This window comes from Euleptes europaea, chromosome 3 (assembly GCF_029931775.1).
Source record: "Euleptes europaea isolate rEulEur1 chromosome 3, rEulEur1.hap1, whole genome shotgun sequence".
Lineage (NCBI taxonomy): Eukaryota > Metazoa > Chordata > Lepidosauria > Squamata > Sphaerodactylidae > Euleptes > Euleptes europaea.
Window position 1 is genome coordinate 41,325,363 of NC_079314.1, and position 15,519 is coordinate 41,340,881.

Below are 15,519 nucleotides of genomic sequence, written 5' to 3' on the forward strand. Positions count from 1 at the left end.
ATGAAGAGAAATTAATTAAATGGGCTGTTTTGCAATGCATATCACTGGGATGTCTTGGCCTATTTCCTGTGCTAATAATACAGATGGATTTGGGTTACAAGTGCTGCTCCTTGGAACAAAACAGCTTCACCTTGTTCAGCTGAGATGGATGCAAACTATTTAAAATTAAAAGCATACAGAACCTCCCCAGATTACTCACACTCAAATGGTCAAAACCCCCCCCCAAAAAAAGAAATAAGTATTTTACTTATTTCATGTCCTCCTTGGAGAATACCTCCAGTAGATCAATTTTATACAGAAAAGTAGAGGTACAAAGTGCAACTAAATGCTGCAAGACCCAAGAGGCAACCCCCCTTCCTCTCTTCCACATGTTCTATAAAAGGTGTCCTGGTTTTCAGTTTTTGCCTGGATCATGCCAATTTTTCATTCAGTTGTCGGCTTCCTTTGTGTGGCTGATTAAAAGGGGGAAAAACCTTTTCCATTGGATGGAGTTGCCCTTCGATGTGAGGTTCATATACTGACTCAGTCAGACCTTGGGGCCTGAAGCAAATTTCTGTCTCTCTGCCTAGCCCAACATGGAGCTACACGAAACCGCCTTACAGAGTCAAACCCTGAGTCTATCCAAGTCCGTTTAGTGTCCTTTTTTTAAAAAAAGTGATAAAACAAGCCCCCCAAAAAACACCTTTCTCTATTTTTGCACATCTGCAATCCAGAATACCACCTTTAAGAATCTCTGTCCTAGCCAGTGTTTTAGAACTGGTTAGGGTGGCAGTCAAGAGATACATACTGTGTCTACTTATGCCAAATGAACAGTTTGTATGTGAGGGTACAGCATGGGTCAGCCTGACCTGATTTGATTACAAGATAGAATGGCACCCTTAGCTTGCCTACGCTTTCGGGTAATCATTGGCTGTCGACCCAGATTCACAAATCAGAACCATTAGCCAAAGACAACAGCCTGCATTGAAAATTCCATGCATAATGCAAAAAGTTAACTCTTATCTGAATCAGGCTGAAAGTGCAGTTTTCTTAGTTTTCACTGTTTGTCGAATACAACATGAAATAATTATTAATGCCTATTAATGGGGGGTGACAGAATCCTCTTCCATCAAAGGAATTGCCTTCTACAAATAGAAGCGTAGAATTAAATCTGTTGTGTTTTTTGGCTTGTGATTGTCATCCTCTCCCGTGGTCCTATATCCTGTGGTTTGCTTCTAAAATGGCCCTGGCAAGGGGCCCCACTGCTGGCCCCCTAATGGAGGAGGGAAGGGGGTAAGAGCAGGATCCCTGCCTCAGTCAGGGTGAAGGCTGCCTGCTCACAGCACCCATCACACATTAAATGACCTCCAGACTACAGAGATCAGGAGGAAATGGCAGCTTCAGAGGGGCAATTCTATGAATTACATCCCATCTGAGCCCTTTCCCCAAATTCTGCTTATTCCAGGCACCGCCCCCAAATTTTCAGGAATTTCCCAAGCAACCCTATGGGTTTTTTTGCATATTTAAATGCTCCCTCATAAAAATAGACTCCTTGCAAAGTAACCCAGGAGTACACATAATTCTAAACAACTTAGGGAAACTTAATCCATTTTTTCTGTTATTCTGTTTAGTGCTATTGGGAACCTTAAAATTGTTGAACTTCATCCAAGAGGCCATTATGTGAAGATAATTAACAGTTCTCCCAACACAGAAGAGGATATTGGAGACTATGTACTACAGCAGAACGTTAACGGGCACCCAATATCAACATACAAATTCTCCCCAAGGATCAGAATGAAAGCTAATTCTCAAATAAAAGTGAGTGAAATAAAAGAGAAGAGCCTCATATTCTACTGCTAGAGAGCAAAGTATGGGTCTAGGGTTGTCAACCTCCAGGTACTAGCTGGAGCTCCCCTGCTGCTAATACAACTGATCTCCAGCCATACTTGCATTGAGTGGCTTTATCTATGCTCTTCTTATTAAATACATGCCTTCTATGCATACTTTTAGCCCCTCATGAGTGCTGCTGACACATTGCGACTGTGGCTAATTCTCTGAATAAGGGATTCCTTTCACATACATTCTGGCACACACCCAGTGCTGAAGGTGTAAAGAATCCAGAAATGTAAAACAAGAACAGTAAAGCTCAATGGAACTGGTTTGAATTTCTGTAAGCGTGTTTTAAAATTTCAGCTTGAAATTTGTAACAATAAACATTGCAAGCAGGTCTGCTTGTGCCACCCAATGACAAGAATAAGTTATGGTGCCAAAGTCTATTTATTTACTTGGACTATATTTTTTATGAGGTTGCCAAGTTGTAGCATATTTGACACACAACCAGTATCAGGGTATGAAAACTGAATAAACAGAGCAGCTGTAACAAAGGTTTTTTGTACGCTCCGAGGTTCAATTCACTGCACTGCCCCCTAAACTTCAACACCCAGTATGGTGTAGAATGCATTCAGAGAATGTATTTGTTCTTTCTTGTTTTTTTTCCATATCATATTTGTGCAGACTGACTGCTTCCTGTTTTGTTGCTGCAGGTTTGGGCAGAAAGTTCTCAAATGATTCATCAACCTCCAACACATTTTCTATGGAAAAATCTCGACAAGTTTATTTTGGGCCCAGAGTGTACCACCATCCTCTGCAACCCTTCTGGGCAGGTAATTGTCCTAGGACCATCTTCCTGGTTGTGATGCAGTAGGCTTTATTTCCAAAAATCTTAGCTATGAAGAGTTATTGCTCTCAGTCTTACTTGCAGTTTCCAATCAGTATGTACAAGCTAACTGGGAGGTGAAAAAATATCAGGCAATAGATGGGAATCTGCTGTTTGCATGGAGAATTTGATCATCGTTCCCATGTACGTTTGAACTAGGTCTGCCAACCTCCAGGTACTAGCTGGAGATCTCCTGCTATTACGACTGATCTCCAGCCGATAGAGATCAGATCACCTGGAGAAAATGGCCACTTTGGCATTTGGACTCTATGGCATTGAAGTCCCTCTCCTCCCCAAACCCCGCCCTCCTCAGGCTGCACCCCAGAAACCTCCCTCCAGTGGCAAAGAGGGACCTGGCAACCCTAGTTTGAACTCTGCTTCTTCTGCAGCTGCAAAAAAATGTTCCAAACTATGGAGCTGGTTTTTATCTATGTGCCATTTGAGCCAGAAACCAAACCAATCTAGCTTCTTGTTCAATGGCAATTAGTGTTGATAATCATTAGATAAATGAATTATGAATGAGATTTATCAAATTAATACCCTGCCATCTTCCAAGGAACTCAGAGAGTCATGCAGCAGTCTTCTTGCCACTGCTGGACTCATTTTGAGGAACCCCCTGTTAAACTACCAAAGAACCCTTTTTGTGAAGACCCCTCTGGATGCCTTGCAGATGGAAGCCAGGTTACTGGCCTCAAATATATGAGCACGAGGCTACTACAGGTGTCAGGGTCTGCAGTGTCAGGGATGTACCTACACTCTAATGCCAGCCTTGCACTAGTTCTTCAGAGACCTTCTGGAGGTCATGGCCATACTGTGAATGTTCCCAGAAGGCTGAGACTGAAAAAAAATTACAATTTGATAGCAAACAGATAGGGAACCTACAGGAGAAGTTGAAGCTTCTTGGGGAGCAGATCCACACTTGGGGTCTCATGGCTGCCCCAAAGACCTTGGACCATATATGTGCTGGAAGTTCCATTCTTCCCAGGTGCCTGCAGGCCTGATTCAGAAGGGGACAGTGGCATGCATAGAGGAGGGGTTTCATCCTTCCTTCTCATGCTGATTTCTTAACCTGAAACAGCTCTGGGGAGCTGCTATTTGCCCTATTGGTAGGGTTGCCAACCTCCAGACAGTACCTGGCGATCTCCTGCTCTTACAACAGATCTCCAGCCAACAGAGACCAGCTCACCTGGAGAAAATGGCCACTGTAGCGATTGGACTCAATGGCATTGAAGTCCCTCTCCTCCCCAAACCCCACCCTCCTCAGGCTCTGCCCCAAAAACCTCCCACACGTTGTGAAGAGGGACCTGGCAACCCTACCTATTGGGGAAATTTTTGTGTCGCCATCATTATAAGAAAGTTTCCCCAGGGCTGTTTCAGGTCCAGAAAACAGCATGGGAAGGAAGGCTGAAGCCCTGCCCCCACTAGGGTTGCCTGGTGAGTGGTTTTGGTGGGCAATTGCCCACCAATCCACCCAGCTGCTCTGTAGCTGCGACAGTGTGTGCGCACGGGTGTGTGCACTCAATGATGTCACTTATTATTTTAGTTCTGGAAGCGGCCGATTTAGCACTCAAACCAGGTTTGAGTATTTAATTGGCCACAGCGATGTGGCACTTCTAGAAGGGATATCATCGCGTGTGGATGCCTGCGTGCACCTACAGCCATCCCAGCCCCTCCCCCTAAAACCTCCCACCGATCAGGAGGGGGGACCTGGCAACTCTATCCCCCTTGCACGCCACTGTCCTGATCTGGATTGGGAGCACTGAGGAGTATCCAGCTCTGGAACATTGTCAAGGACCTGTAATAGAGCATATGATGTATGTAAGCTGTGAGCTACAAGATGCTATTTAGCACATATATGTTATGAGGCATAAGAAACTGATGAAGTCACATGACAAAACAGAAGATTTTTTCTAGAAGACCATCTTTTGCCTTTGCTGGGTCTTCACAAGATGTGTTTATTATAAGATTTGACGTCGTTTATGTTATTGCATTATTCACAGCTCTTTGTGACTGTTGAATTTTGAATTTGTGTACTTACCTGTGAGTTCTTATTTGGGAACACTTACCTGACAATTTGAGATGTTCCATGTGGTGTTATTACACAACTATCTAATATTGTGGCCAGTCTATGTTATTTGTTTTCCTGGATTGGGAGCTTGCATACCTGGGAAGCACAGAACCCCCAGTGCATATGTGATCCAAAGTCCTGGAGGCCGCCACAAAGACATTTTAATCTGTGAATAGGCCCTTAATTTGTCTTTCATTTTATGGGGAGTGCAAGCATCCCTAGAATGTGGCATCCCTAGAAACAGCTTTCCTGAACATTAAATGTTTTCTTTCTCTCCAATTTAGGCTGTTGCTTGGTACAATCCAATAAACCGAAAGCAAAAGCAGACATTGGAAGGGGAAGAGGATGTTGGACTCTTTGACAGCCTTATGCAGTGCTCTTTTCTAAGTCACAAGCCAAGGGACAGATGGGAACTTAAATCACATGACACAGTGCAGGCAACAGACCCCCAAAGTCCTGCCGAGAAGAAAACAGAATCAGAATTCATTATAAGGTGCCATTCCTGAATAAGCTGGTTAATGTAAAGATACATAGGTGTTCCAGTCCTGAGGGTGGAAAAGAAGAATTCCCACACTGTTTTTTTCCAAGCTGCAACACTCCCAGGGGGAGTTAATTGCCCTATTTTGGAGCTTCATGTGCACATATAGTAATGCGTAGTTCAGCCATTGATAAGTGGGCTCATGCAGGACTGCACAGAGATCACAACAATGAAAACCGAGTTGCAGTATCTGTGCAGTTAAACATCCCTCCCTCTTACCTCACTGTGGGTTTTCTTAGGGTTGCCAACCTCCTGGAGGTCTCCTCTTATTACAACGGATCTCCAAACAATAGAGATCAGTTCCCCTGGAGAAAATGGCGGCTTTGGAGGGTGGGCTCTATGGCAATGTACCCTGCTGAAGTCCTTCCCCTTCCCAAACCCCGCCCATCCTTCCCAGGCTCTACCCCAAAAATCTCCAGGTATTTCCCAGCCCAGAGCTGGCAACTCTAGATCTCTAAACACCATGGCTTGGGGAACTGTAATGGCTGCTTATAGACATGCATTCTAGTGTCCACTATAGCACCTTGCCTGTGTACGTCAGGAGGAGAAGTAGAATGAGACACGCAAAACAGAGCAAAGCATGCAAAGTAGGACCATGCAAAGATTCCAGAATTTAACTAATGCAGAATAGTTGCAGAATTCTGTTTTGCTGTTATTTTTTTTAAACCACAGCCCTGACTGCGCACAAAACTGGTTATTTAAAATGGCCAGAAGAGATCTTTTTGTATTCATTTCTACAGAAGAGAAAAGACACCACCTCCGTTGTACCCAGTCCAAAGTCCTTGGTGCCGAAGTCCATACACTCCTACACATCCTCATTACTCGCTGGAAAGACATTTTCTATTGAGCACTAGATCTCAATCAACACAACCAGACCCAGATCCTGGTGAGTGAAATAACATTTCCTTAAAAAAAAATTCTAATATTATGGAGGAATTTAGCAATAGTGACAAAACTGAGGGATTTCTAAGAGCCCTGTTTCCACATCAATCCTTCGTGGTGGAGAGTGTCACCAAGTTGCAGCCGACTTATGATGAACCCATAGGGTTTTCAAGGCAAGAGCCTAACACAGGTGGTTTGCTTTGCTTGGCTCTGTGTAGCAACCCTGGACTTCCTTGGTGGTCTCCCATCCAAGTACTAACTAGGGCCAACCCTACTATGTTTCTGAGGTCTATCAAGATCAGGCTAGCCTAGGTCAAACAGGCCAGGGTGCACCAATCCTTACTTAATGCTCAATGGCAACACCTGCTTTGCATTGGTACAAAATGTTGGCCATTAGAATGATCTCTTTTTTTGGAAAAGCTAAAATAAGACACTGAAAAATTATTGGGAGAGACCATCACATTGACTGTAAATGGTTAATAAAGCAAGTGTGAAGAAACAGCTGGAATCCTGCGAACGCTACGAGGGGTGCCAGCAAAATGTTTCAATGTCTGCAAAGATAAATTTCATAAGGTGAGATTACAATTACAAAATACGTCCCACAGAGCTATTTTAAGCTCAAGTCAAGGAACACAGGAGCAAGGAAACAAGATTGATTGAGGTTGTCTCTGGTAACATACCTCTGAGGCTGTGTACTGACAATCATGGGGGTGCTGGTGTTTCAGAGAGCCCATGAAACAGTGAGCACTTTGAGATTTTCTTGATGTCAGTGAAAGAGAGTGGCCATGTTCTAAGTGGTGCCCCACTGCATTCAAAAGGAAAGAGATGAAAACGGCAGAGCAAATAGTGTTGCCAGGTCCCTCTTCACCACTGATGAGAGGTTTTTGGGGCAGAGCCTGAGGAAGGTGGGGTTTGGGGAGGGGAGGGACTTCAATGCCATAGAGTCCAATTGCCAAAGCGGCCATTTTCTCCAGGTGAACTGATCTCTTGACTGTAGATCAGTTGTAATAGCAGGAGAACTCCAGCTAGTACCTGGAGGTTGGCAACCCTACTGACAAAGCTCTGTGACCAAGAGCATCCCTGGTCCTGCTGCCTGGAGATGATGGGGCTGAACCCCTGAGCTGCAGCCCTTCCAGACTTGTATTTGCTCCCCTCTTGAACCCAGTGTTCCTTTACAGTTTCTCTAACAGTGGAAGGGGAGCTATGCTTTTGAAACACACGCCCTTCTCCCACATCGAAATCTTATGAAGTTGAGAGTGCATGACGTAACTCATATGCTCTCTACAACCAACAGGAATGTTTTCACTTTGGAAAAAGAAAGCATAGCTATACTGAAGAGAGGACTCTAACAAACATTTTGACTAACTGAGAACTATTTAAAAAGTGTGTTCTTGGAATGTTTCTTTTAAAAGTAAAAGATTAACATGATCTGAAAGGAAATCAGAGAATAATTTTGTTCAGCTCAAAATATCAGGACTATACTGTTGAGGGATGAGGGGCTCCAGGAGTCCTGGCATACACATTAATTAGTTCATACTGTTAAATGAGTCCTAAGTGATCAACAATATTTTATTTTAAAAGCTTTGTTTTTAAACATGATTTGAAAGGGAGAAAATTTTCAGTTTCTTTTTTCTTTTAAAAATGGCCCATAGAAATTCATTTTTGTTTCCATCTGTAGATGTTCCACGTACAGCGCACAGTCAAGGCAGGAAAGTGACATCAGGAAGCTGTAATGGGAAAAGAAGGTCAACTCGATCAGCAGGGGTGAGTAGAGAAGATATTGTTATTCCTATCATCGTACCATATTCTAAGCAAGTGTGTCAATGTGGTTCTGGTCAAATAGACACCCTTCAACATTATCTATTCAGCTTTGAGCTGCTCATTGTAGCAAGTGGTAGGTGGAGAAAACATTTTATCCGGGACCATAGGTGTGAATTGGATAATTTGAAGTTTCTTTCAGCAGGCAGTTTCGTTGGCAGTTCCCAGGTTTTCCCCCAGCTGATAAAGATTAAAAATGATTAATTCTGGATTGTTTATGCAGATAGATAGATAGATATATTTCTTTTCTTTTAGTCGGGCAGCCCATTCCTGAAAGGGGGGTAATTAGTCGACGGCCATGGATGGCGCAACTGTGCCACCTCCTGAGAGGCTTCCTGGCTGGTCAATGAAATTGTAAAAGGTATTTACAAGAAAAACCCATGAAACCTGCCCATTGAGTTTCACGGGGCTACACCAGCTGTCTTGTGTAGCTCTGCTGCAGTTTAAAGAGGTGTTCCCAGGCCAATAGGGGTTTGGAAGCTGCCTAAAAACAGCTCTGCCCCTGGGAATGCCCCGGGAACACACACACCCCAAATACCAGCGCAGACGCTTGCAGGAATGCAGCAGTGCCGGTGCCTGAAGCTCACGCTGTTGCGCCATTCCTTGGGACTGATGTAAGTGCTCCCATGCCAGTGTAGGTGCCACTTATCACGGCATAAAGTGGCACAGATGCTGGCGCAGGGTCACACCAGCTCCTATGCAGCTCTGCCCCCCCCCCCCCAATTCATGATTGCATGGTTAGTCTAAGGGCACTTTCACACAGCCCAAATAATGCACTTTCAATCCACTTTCAGTGTACCTTAACGATCATTGCAAGTGGATTTTGCCAGTTCACACAATAAAATCCACCTTCAAAGTGCACTGAAAGTGGATTGAAAGTGCATTTTTTTGGGCTGTGTGAAAGCACCCTTAGTGTGACACTGTTCAGAGCCAAATGGGATGTATGTATGGGATAGTATTACTATCATAATTATTATTTGCACCACAGGAGTACATGACACTACAGAGCAATATAATGGAATAAATAAATAAGCAAAGGACAGGTTCCTGCTTCCAAGGAAGTTACAATCTAAGTTAAGATGGGGGAGGAGGAAGGGGCAATAGTAATAAACCGGCAGAGGGAGGGAAAAATGAAAGAGAGATGTTTAAAAGAAGATGGGATGGGAATGAATATAGTTGTACATATTTAAGATCAAAATCATAAATACTTTGTAAAGGGCAAAGAGGCTGAAGTGGATGGCAGATCACCTTTACTGCATGGACATCAATCAATCAAAAAGCCTGATATGAGCTACTGGGTGGGATGGGGCCTGTGGCTCAGTGGCAGAACAACACTTTTGCATACAGAAGGTCCCATGTTCAATCCCCAGCATCTCCTGTAAAAATGTTCAGGTGGTAGGTGATGTGAAAGACCTCTCCCTGAGACCCTGGAGAACACAGTCAGAGAACACAGTTACCGGTCAGAGAACACAGTTACTGATGAAGAGAAAAGTAATTTCTCTGATCTGAGTCTGTGGTTAAAAATCAATATCCGCTTGAATATATTAGGAAACCTGTGTTTCTGACTCCACGGGATCCCAGTCAGAATAAGTAGGGAAGTTTGTTTTTTTTTTGTTTTTTTTTGAGACTGAGGTTGCTGTATCGGTTAAGATCAGCAGCTTTATGATGAAATAACTGTTCCTCAGAGAACTGTTAAAAAACCCTCAATTTTACTTACTTTGTTACATTCATGTAGTTAAGTTGAACTTACAGAAACAATGCAACTTTTCTTACACTTTACAGGCAGATGTAATAATGTCTGAACTGATTGAAACATACATTCTTAAGAGAGAGAGAGAGAGGCTGACAGATTGACAGTGAGAGCTTAATCCACCACCCTAACTGAGAGAGAGAGAATTCTTACTGTCAAGAATTCTCCCAGCATGCAACACCCTCCCTCCAATAGAAACCATGTTCTTATGCAAGGATGTCAGATCCCAACAGTTACTTGACTTTGGTACACCAGTGGTCTGAATCCGTGTAAGGCAGCTTCATGTGTTCATAATCAGAATTCCTAGGGGAACAGACTGTGGCTAAGTGGTAGAGCATGTGCCTGGAATGCGGATGGTCCCAGGTTCAACCCCTGGCATCTCCAGTAAAAGTATCAGGTGATGTATAAGGCAACTTCACATATGTGTTCCATTCAAAACAGCCGGTTTTTCACAAAGATCTGCTCCCTGGTGCATTTAGAACCACTTTTCTAAGGTGCCATGAGATAATGAATGGAGCTCTCTAGCAGGAGCCTGCCTTGTTGGAGATAAAATTGGTGGTGACTTGTGTGGGGGGTCATTTTCAGTTGCTGCTACAGAGATTGTGGAACTCCCTGTCCCAAGAGATGATGCTGGCATTTACTCTTCGGTCTTTCCAGAGAAAACATTTCTGTCCCAGAAGGGCTTAACTGATACAGGACTGCACCCTGTTCCTCTTTCCTTACTGTCTCCTCTTGTCGTTTTAAATATTTGACGCTGTTTGTTGTTGTTGTGAGCTGCTGGGAGGAGGCAAATAGGGCCAAAAAGCAGAATACAAATTGACTTTAAAAAGTTAAATTTCTTTGTCTTTTTACAAGTGTGTAACTCCAGCTCGGCTGTAAAGTCCTTTAAGAGACACATGTGAATTCAGCCTGAGGCTTGGTTCCATTTGAAATGTTCTTTTGGAGCTGCTCTTGTTTCCCCTTGGAGCAGCACATTTTGTGTTCTGGCTGCACATTTTAAGAACCCTTGATATGGAATTAGGGCTGTTGAAAAAAAATTCGGGAAAATTCAGATTTGGCAAACTTCTGCCCATTTTTATTCGGGAAATGCGGAAGTCCGAACTCCCCCACTTCGGGTCCATGCAATTCGGCATGAGATCCAGAGTTCGGGGGAAAATTCGGCTGAATAAAGCCATTAAAAACACAATCGTGCCTTTCCGCGGCTCCGGGGGGGATTTTTGGGGGTAGAGGTCCAAAACTTTCAGCGTAGCTTGAGGGGGCCCTTCTTGAAAGAACCCCCAAGTTTTGTAAAGATTGGATCGGGGGGGCTGAGATATGGGCCCCGAAAGGGGTCCCCCCTCCTTAATGTGCATCTCTGACAATGGGGGTTTGCAATTAGCAGAGCTTGCCGTCCACTCCCAAAGCTCCCAGCCCCAACAAACAGCTGAGCTGCAGGGAGCAAGGGTGGGGCAGGAGCGAAGAAGTTTGCAAACCATGCAAAGCAACAGGTTTGCAACCATGCAAACCATGCAAAGCAACACGTTTGCAACCATGCAAAGCAACAGGTGATGCCTGGGAGTTTGCAAACCATGGGAAAGGACAGAGGCACGCTACAGGAGCAGGAGGGGGTGAAATTTCCCCTTTTGCATCGGACTCGGGACCAGGCAAATGCATTCTTTAAGTCACAATTTGAAAACCAGTTTTGAGCAAGCATCAAAATAGACCTAACCGATCTCATGAATGAGGGAAAACCTGAGGACACACAACTGAAGCCCCCCCCCCTCAAACCAGGGAGAGAGAGACTCGAGGGGGCACACACACACACCAGGCAGAATGGGCGAAAGCCCCCTTTGGCTTCCCCTCCACCCACAGAAACTGCTCCCTCCCCACACACACACAGACTCTGCTTTCCCCCCCCCCACACACACACAGGGGAAAAATTATAGAGAAAAGCCCCAAAATGGGTCTTACTGTGGATGTCTTCTGTTCCATCTTCTTCGCACCTGCCCCGCCCTTGCTCCCCGCAGCTCAGCTGTTTGTCGGGGCTGGGAGCTTTGGGCGTGGGTGGCAAGCTCTGCTAATTGCAAACCCCCATTGTCAGAGATGCACATTAAGGAGGGGGGACCCCTTTCGGGGCCCATATCTTACCCCCCTGACCCAATCTTCACAAAACTTGGGGGTTCTTTCAAGAAGGGTCCTCTGAAGCTATGCTGAAGGTTTGGGGGCTCTACCCCCAAAAATGCACCCCCTGCAGCCACGGAATGGTGCGCATGTGTGCTGTAAATGGAATAAAAATGCATATTAAGGGGGGGACCCCTTCCGGGGCCCATATTTCGCCCCCCCGATCCAATCTTTACAAAACCTGGGGGTTCTTGCAAAAAGGGTCCTCTGAAGCTATGCTGAAAGTTTGGGGGCTCTACCCCCAAAAATGAGCCCCCTGCAGCCACGGAATGGCTCGAATGTGCACACGCACCCCCCCAAGGGGGATCTCTCTCACACACAAACAGATACTCTCTTTCTCTCCCCGGGCCGCGTAGCAGCTGGGCTCATGCACTCAATCGCGACTGATTGGCCAGAAGAAGACCCATCTTGGCCACCGATTGGCCGCGGGAGAATGCTGCTTACTGACGGTTATGCTGCTGCGCCGAACCCTGAATTTGCCGAACTTATTCACCGAACACCCCGAACTCGCTGAATTCGGCTCCCCATTTTCCCGCCTTTTTTGAGTTCAGTTCCATCTGAACTAAAAACCGCCGAATCAGGGGAAATTCGGCTGTTTTTCAGTTTGGGACGAACTGAATCGACAGCCCTGAGGAGAGAGGTGAGCACAGCTTCTGTTAACACCAAGCACACCATCAGGTTTCCAGTCACAAGAAAACACTGGCCATGTATGCAGGGCGGACTTTGCCACTCGCTCGCAGCAGAGTTTAATAAGCCGAACCTTAAAACGGATAAAATGGATAAGCACGGAAACATATTTTTCCTATAATATAAATCCTTAAAAAAAAAATTTTTTTATGTTTTAAGAATATAAAAGAGCATAGAACAATGGAAAAGTAAAAAAGCCAAATCATGACCATAGCTACAATTAAGTCAATTACATCAAAAGAGAAACAAAAAAGAGAATATATAACAACAATAATATAATGAACAATATATAATAAAACAGCAATATAGACTAAAGTAATAATGACCATTTTATAATAATCATCTTGATATTTTAAGCCTGGATCACAAGATACTTTGATTGGTACTTGATAATATTAATATTAAACAATGTTTTAAAATGGATTGTGAAGTAAATTAAATAAAAACACATACAATGTTAAGTATTGATTTATATTTTTATTAATTTTTCCCAAACATTGGAGATTGAGTTTTTAAATATATCACAAGGATTTTTCATAAATCCTTAATATCATAGCAAAAAATTTCTCTTCCAATCGCTATTTTCAGGGATTATATAAATCCCAATAAATATACAAATTATATAATAACAATCCTAACAAATATTCAGAACTAAGTCTTCTTGGATAACTCATCTGCTCTAGACCCTTTTCAGTCTGGCTTCAGGCTAGGCATTGGGACAGAGGCAGCACTGCTAGCTTAGTTGATTACCTCCGTCTGAGTCTGACCATGCCTCTCTGTGTTGCTTCTATGGGATTTATCTACAGCCTTTGATATATTAGATCATATCATCTTGACGAGATTCTTGGAGGCAGAAGTAGGTAGCCAGCGTGGTGTAGTGGTTAAAACCGGTGGACTCTAATTTGGAGAACCGGGTTTGATTCCCCACTCCTCCACATGAGCAGCAGAATCGAATCTGGTGAACAAGGTTGGTTTCCCCACTCCTACACAGGAAGCCAGCTGGGTGACTCTGGCCTAGTCACAGCTCTCTGAACTCTCTCAGTCCCACCTGCTGTGTAGGAGTGGAAGGGAAGGAGATTGTAAACTGGTTTGATTCTCCTTAAAAGGTAGAGAAAGTTGGCATATAAAGACCAACTCTTCTTCTTCTTCGATGTGCCTTAAACTGGTTCAAATCATTCCTCACAGATAAAACTCAAAGGGTTGCTGTTGGAAACCAGTTGTCACCAGTGTGGAGTTCCATAGGACTCAGTTCTATCCCCCATGCATTTCAATCTCTATGTAAAGCCCTTAGTTCAAATCATTCACAGTTTGGGGTTGATTGTCATCAATATGCTGACAGACCTTCTCCTACCCTTTGCATATAATGGCGCTCAGTCCTGCTGTTCAGAAATTTTTCCCCTTCTGTGTACCCACATGTGTATACACATGCCAATTTAGGATCCCGCTTCTTGTGTCTGACAAAACAAGCTCTAGTCCATGAAATGTTGTGTCACATAAAATATTTTACATTTTTAGCGTGCCAAAGGACTTTGTTTCTAAAAACAAGGCTTGCATGCCCTCTAGTCACAGGCCAGTGACATTCCTTAGAGGTGCACATGAGTGAGGCCATGAGAACCAGTCAGCGTAGAAATGCTGTTGAAGATTTCCATACCAGCCATCCTCGTCGTTGGCAATGCTGTATTACATTAATATGCTTAGATGGATGAAGAGTTATCTCTGGGGCAGTAAATTTAATTAAGATCCTGACAGTGATTGGGAATATATGGAAGATTATTACTTTAGTTAAGCTAAATGACTTAATTTTTACATGCATTCTCCAATTTACGAACTTAATTAGAGATGTGTACAGATGCTGGCAAATGCTTCAGACTTGAAGAGCTGCTGAAATGTAGGAACTGTCTTTCCTTGGAGCAGATTTTTTCCCCTTTATAAAGCCCATGTATGCTGCCTTTGGTGGCCCCAGTGACGTTATTGGCACTGTGTGTGTGTAAAGTGCTGTCAAGTCGCAGCCGACTTATGGCGACCCCTTTTTGGGGTTTTCATGGCAAGAGACTAACAGAGGTGGTTTGCCAGTGCACTGGTATGTCCATTATTGGCATGGAATGTTCTTTCTGCAGACCTTTCACTTCGTTGTTCATTTTCTCATTTTGTCGCTATGTGGAGGTGTGTAAGTGTGGGTAACACCTCAATGCTGCTGAATGGAAATGTTTTGGCATTAAATAGGATTAAATATTTATATTTTGTTAGCTACAAAGTATGTATTTGCATGGCAGGGTGTTTAAAACATTTAATTTATGTTATTGTTTGGGAGCTCTTTGGAAAGGCAGTGTATACATTTTCTTAATTAAAAATGGACTTGTTGAGCTTCATATCTTTTGTGTCATAAAGATTAAGTTGCTAGTCCATATGGTCTATATATATACAGTAATCAAAAATCTGATTTCAAGAGATGGTCACGGTGCAGGGAAACGAAGCCACTACACATGGTAACCTTCAGTTTGAGAACAAGTTTTCATGAGGGGTGGTGGTGGTGATATTGGAGCCAACTGAAGTCTTGACAAAGGCGGCTCATCTGAAGGAGATTGCTCATCTGTGCGGGTGAGGGAGTCTTCTTTAGAAGCCCAATCAGCAGCTGTTAAAGCTGGTGCTTTTAGTTGGAGGGTACATTCCTCTGGATGAGACTGGGTGAGCCCTGTCTTTTAAGTGGCTCTTCTGCTATGCAGATTAGTCTTCTGTTGGGTGATGTACCAGGAAAGTTGGTCAGACGAAGTTGGCTCCGATTACACAACCCCTGCCTCAAAAGGGCCCCAACTATGGGAGATAGTCAAAGATAGAAAAAAATCTGAAAAAGCCAAATATCTATTCGGCTTTTCGGGAATCGCCTGTCCAGCTTTGGGCAGATTCCCAGGTTTTCCTTTCCT

General features: G+C 43.8%; 1 protein-coding gene across 1 annotated transcript in view; it reads left to right on the forward strand.

Annotated features, from left to right (window-relative positions):
* The window catches only part of LMNTD1 (lamin tail domain containing 1), an 87,002-nt gene that overhangs the window by 57,234 nt on the left and 14,249 nt on the right, over window positions 1-15,519 (forward strand). The window contains exons 7-11 of the mRNA XM_056846467.1: window positions 1,611-1,797; window positions 2,523-2,642; window positions 5,048-5,256; window positions 6,042-6,187; window positions 7,862-7,947. Coding sequence (XP_056702445.1) covers window positions 1,611-1,797; window positions 2,523-2,642; window positions 5,048-5,256; window positions 6,042-6,187; window positions 7,862-7,947 — 748 coding nt within the window. The remainder of the gene's footprint in view (window positions 1-1,610; window positions 1,798-2,522; window positions 2,643-5,047; window positions 5,257-6,041; window positions 6,188-7,861; window positions 7,948-15,519) is intronic.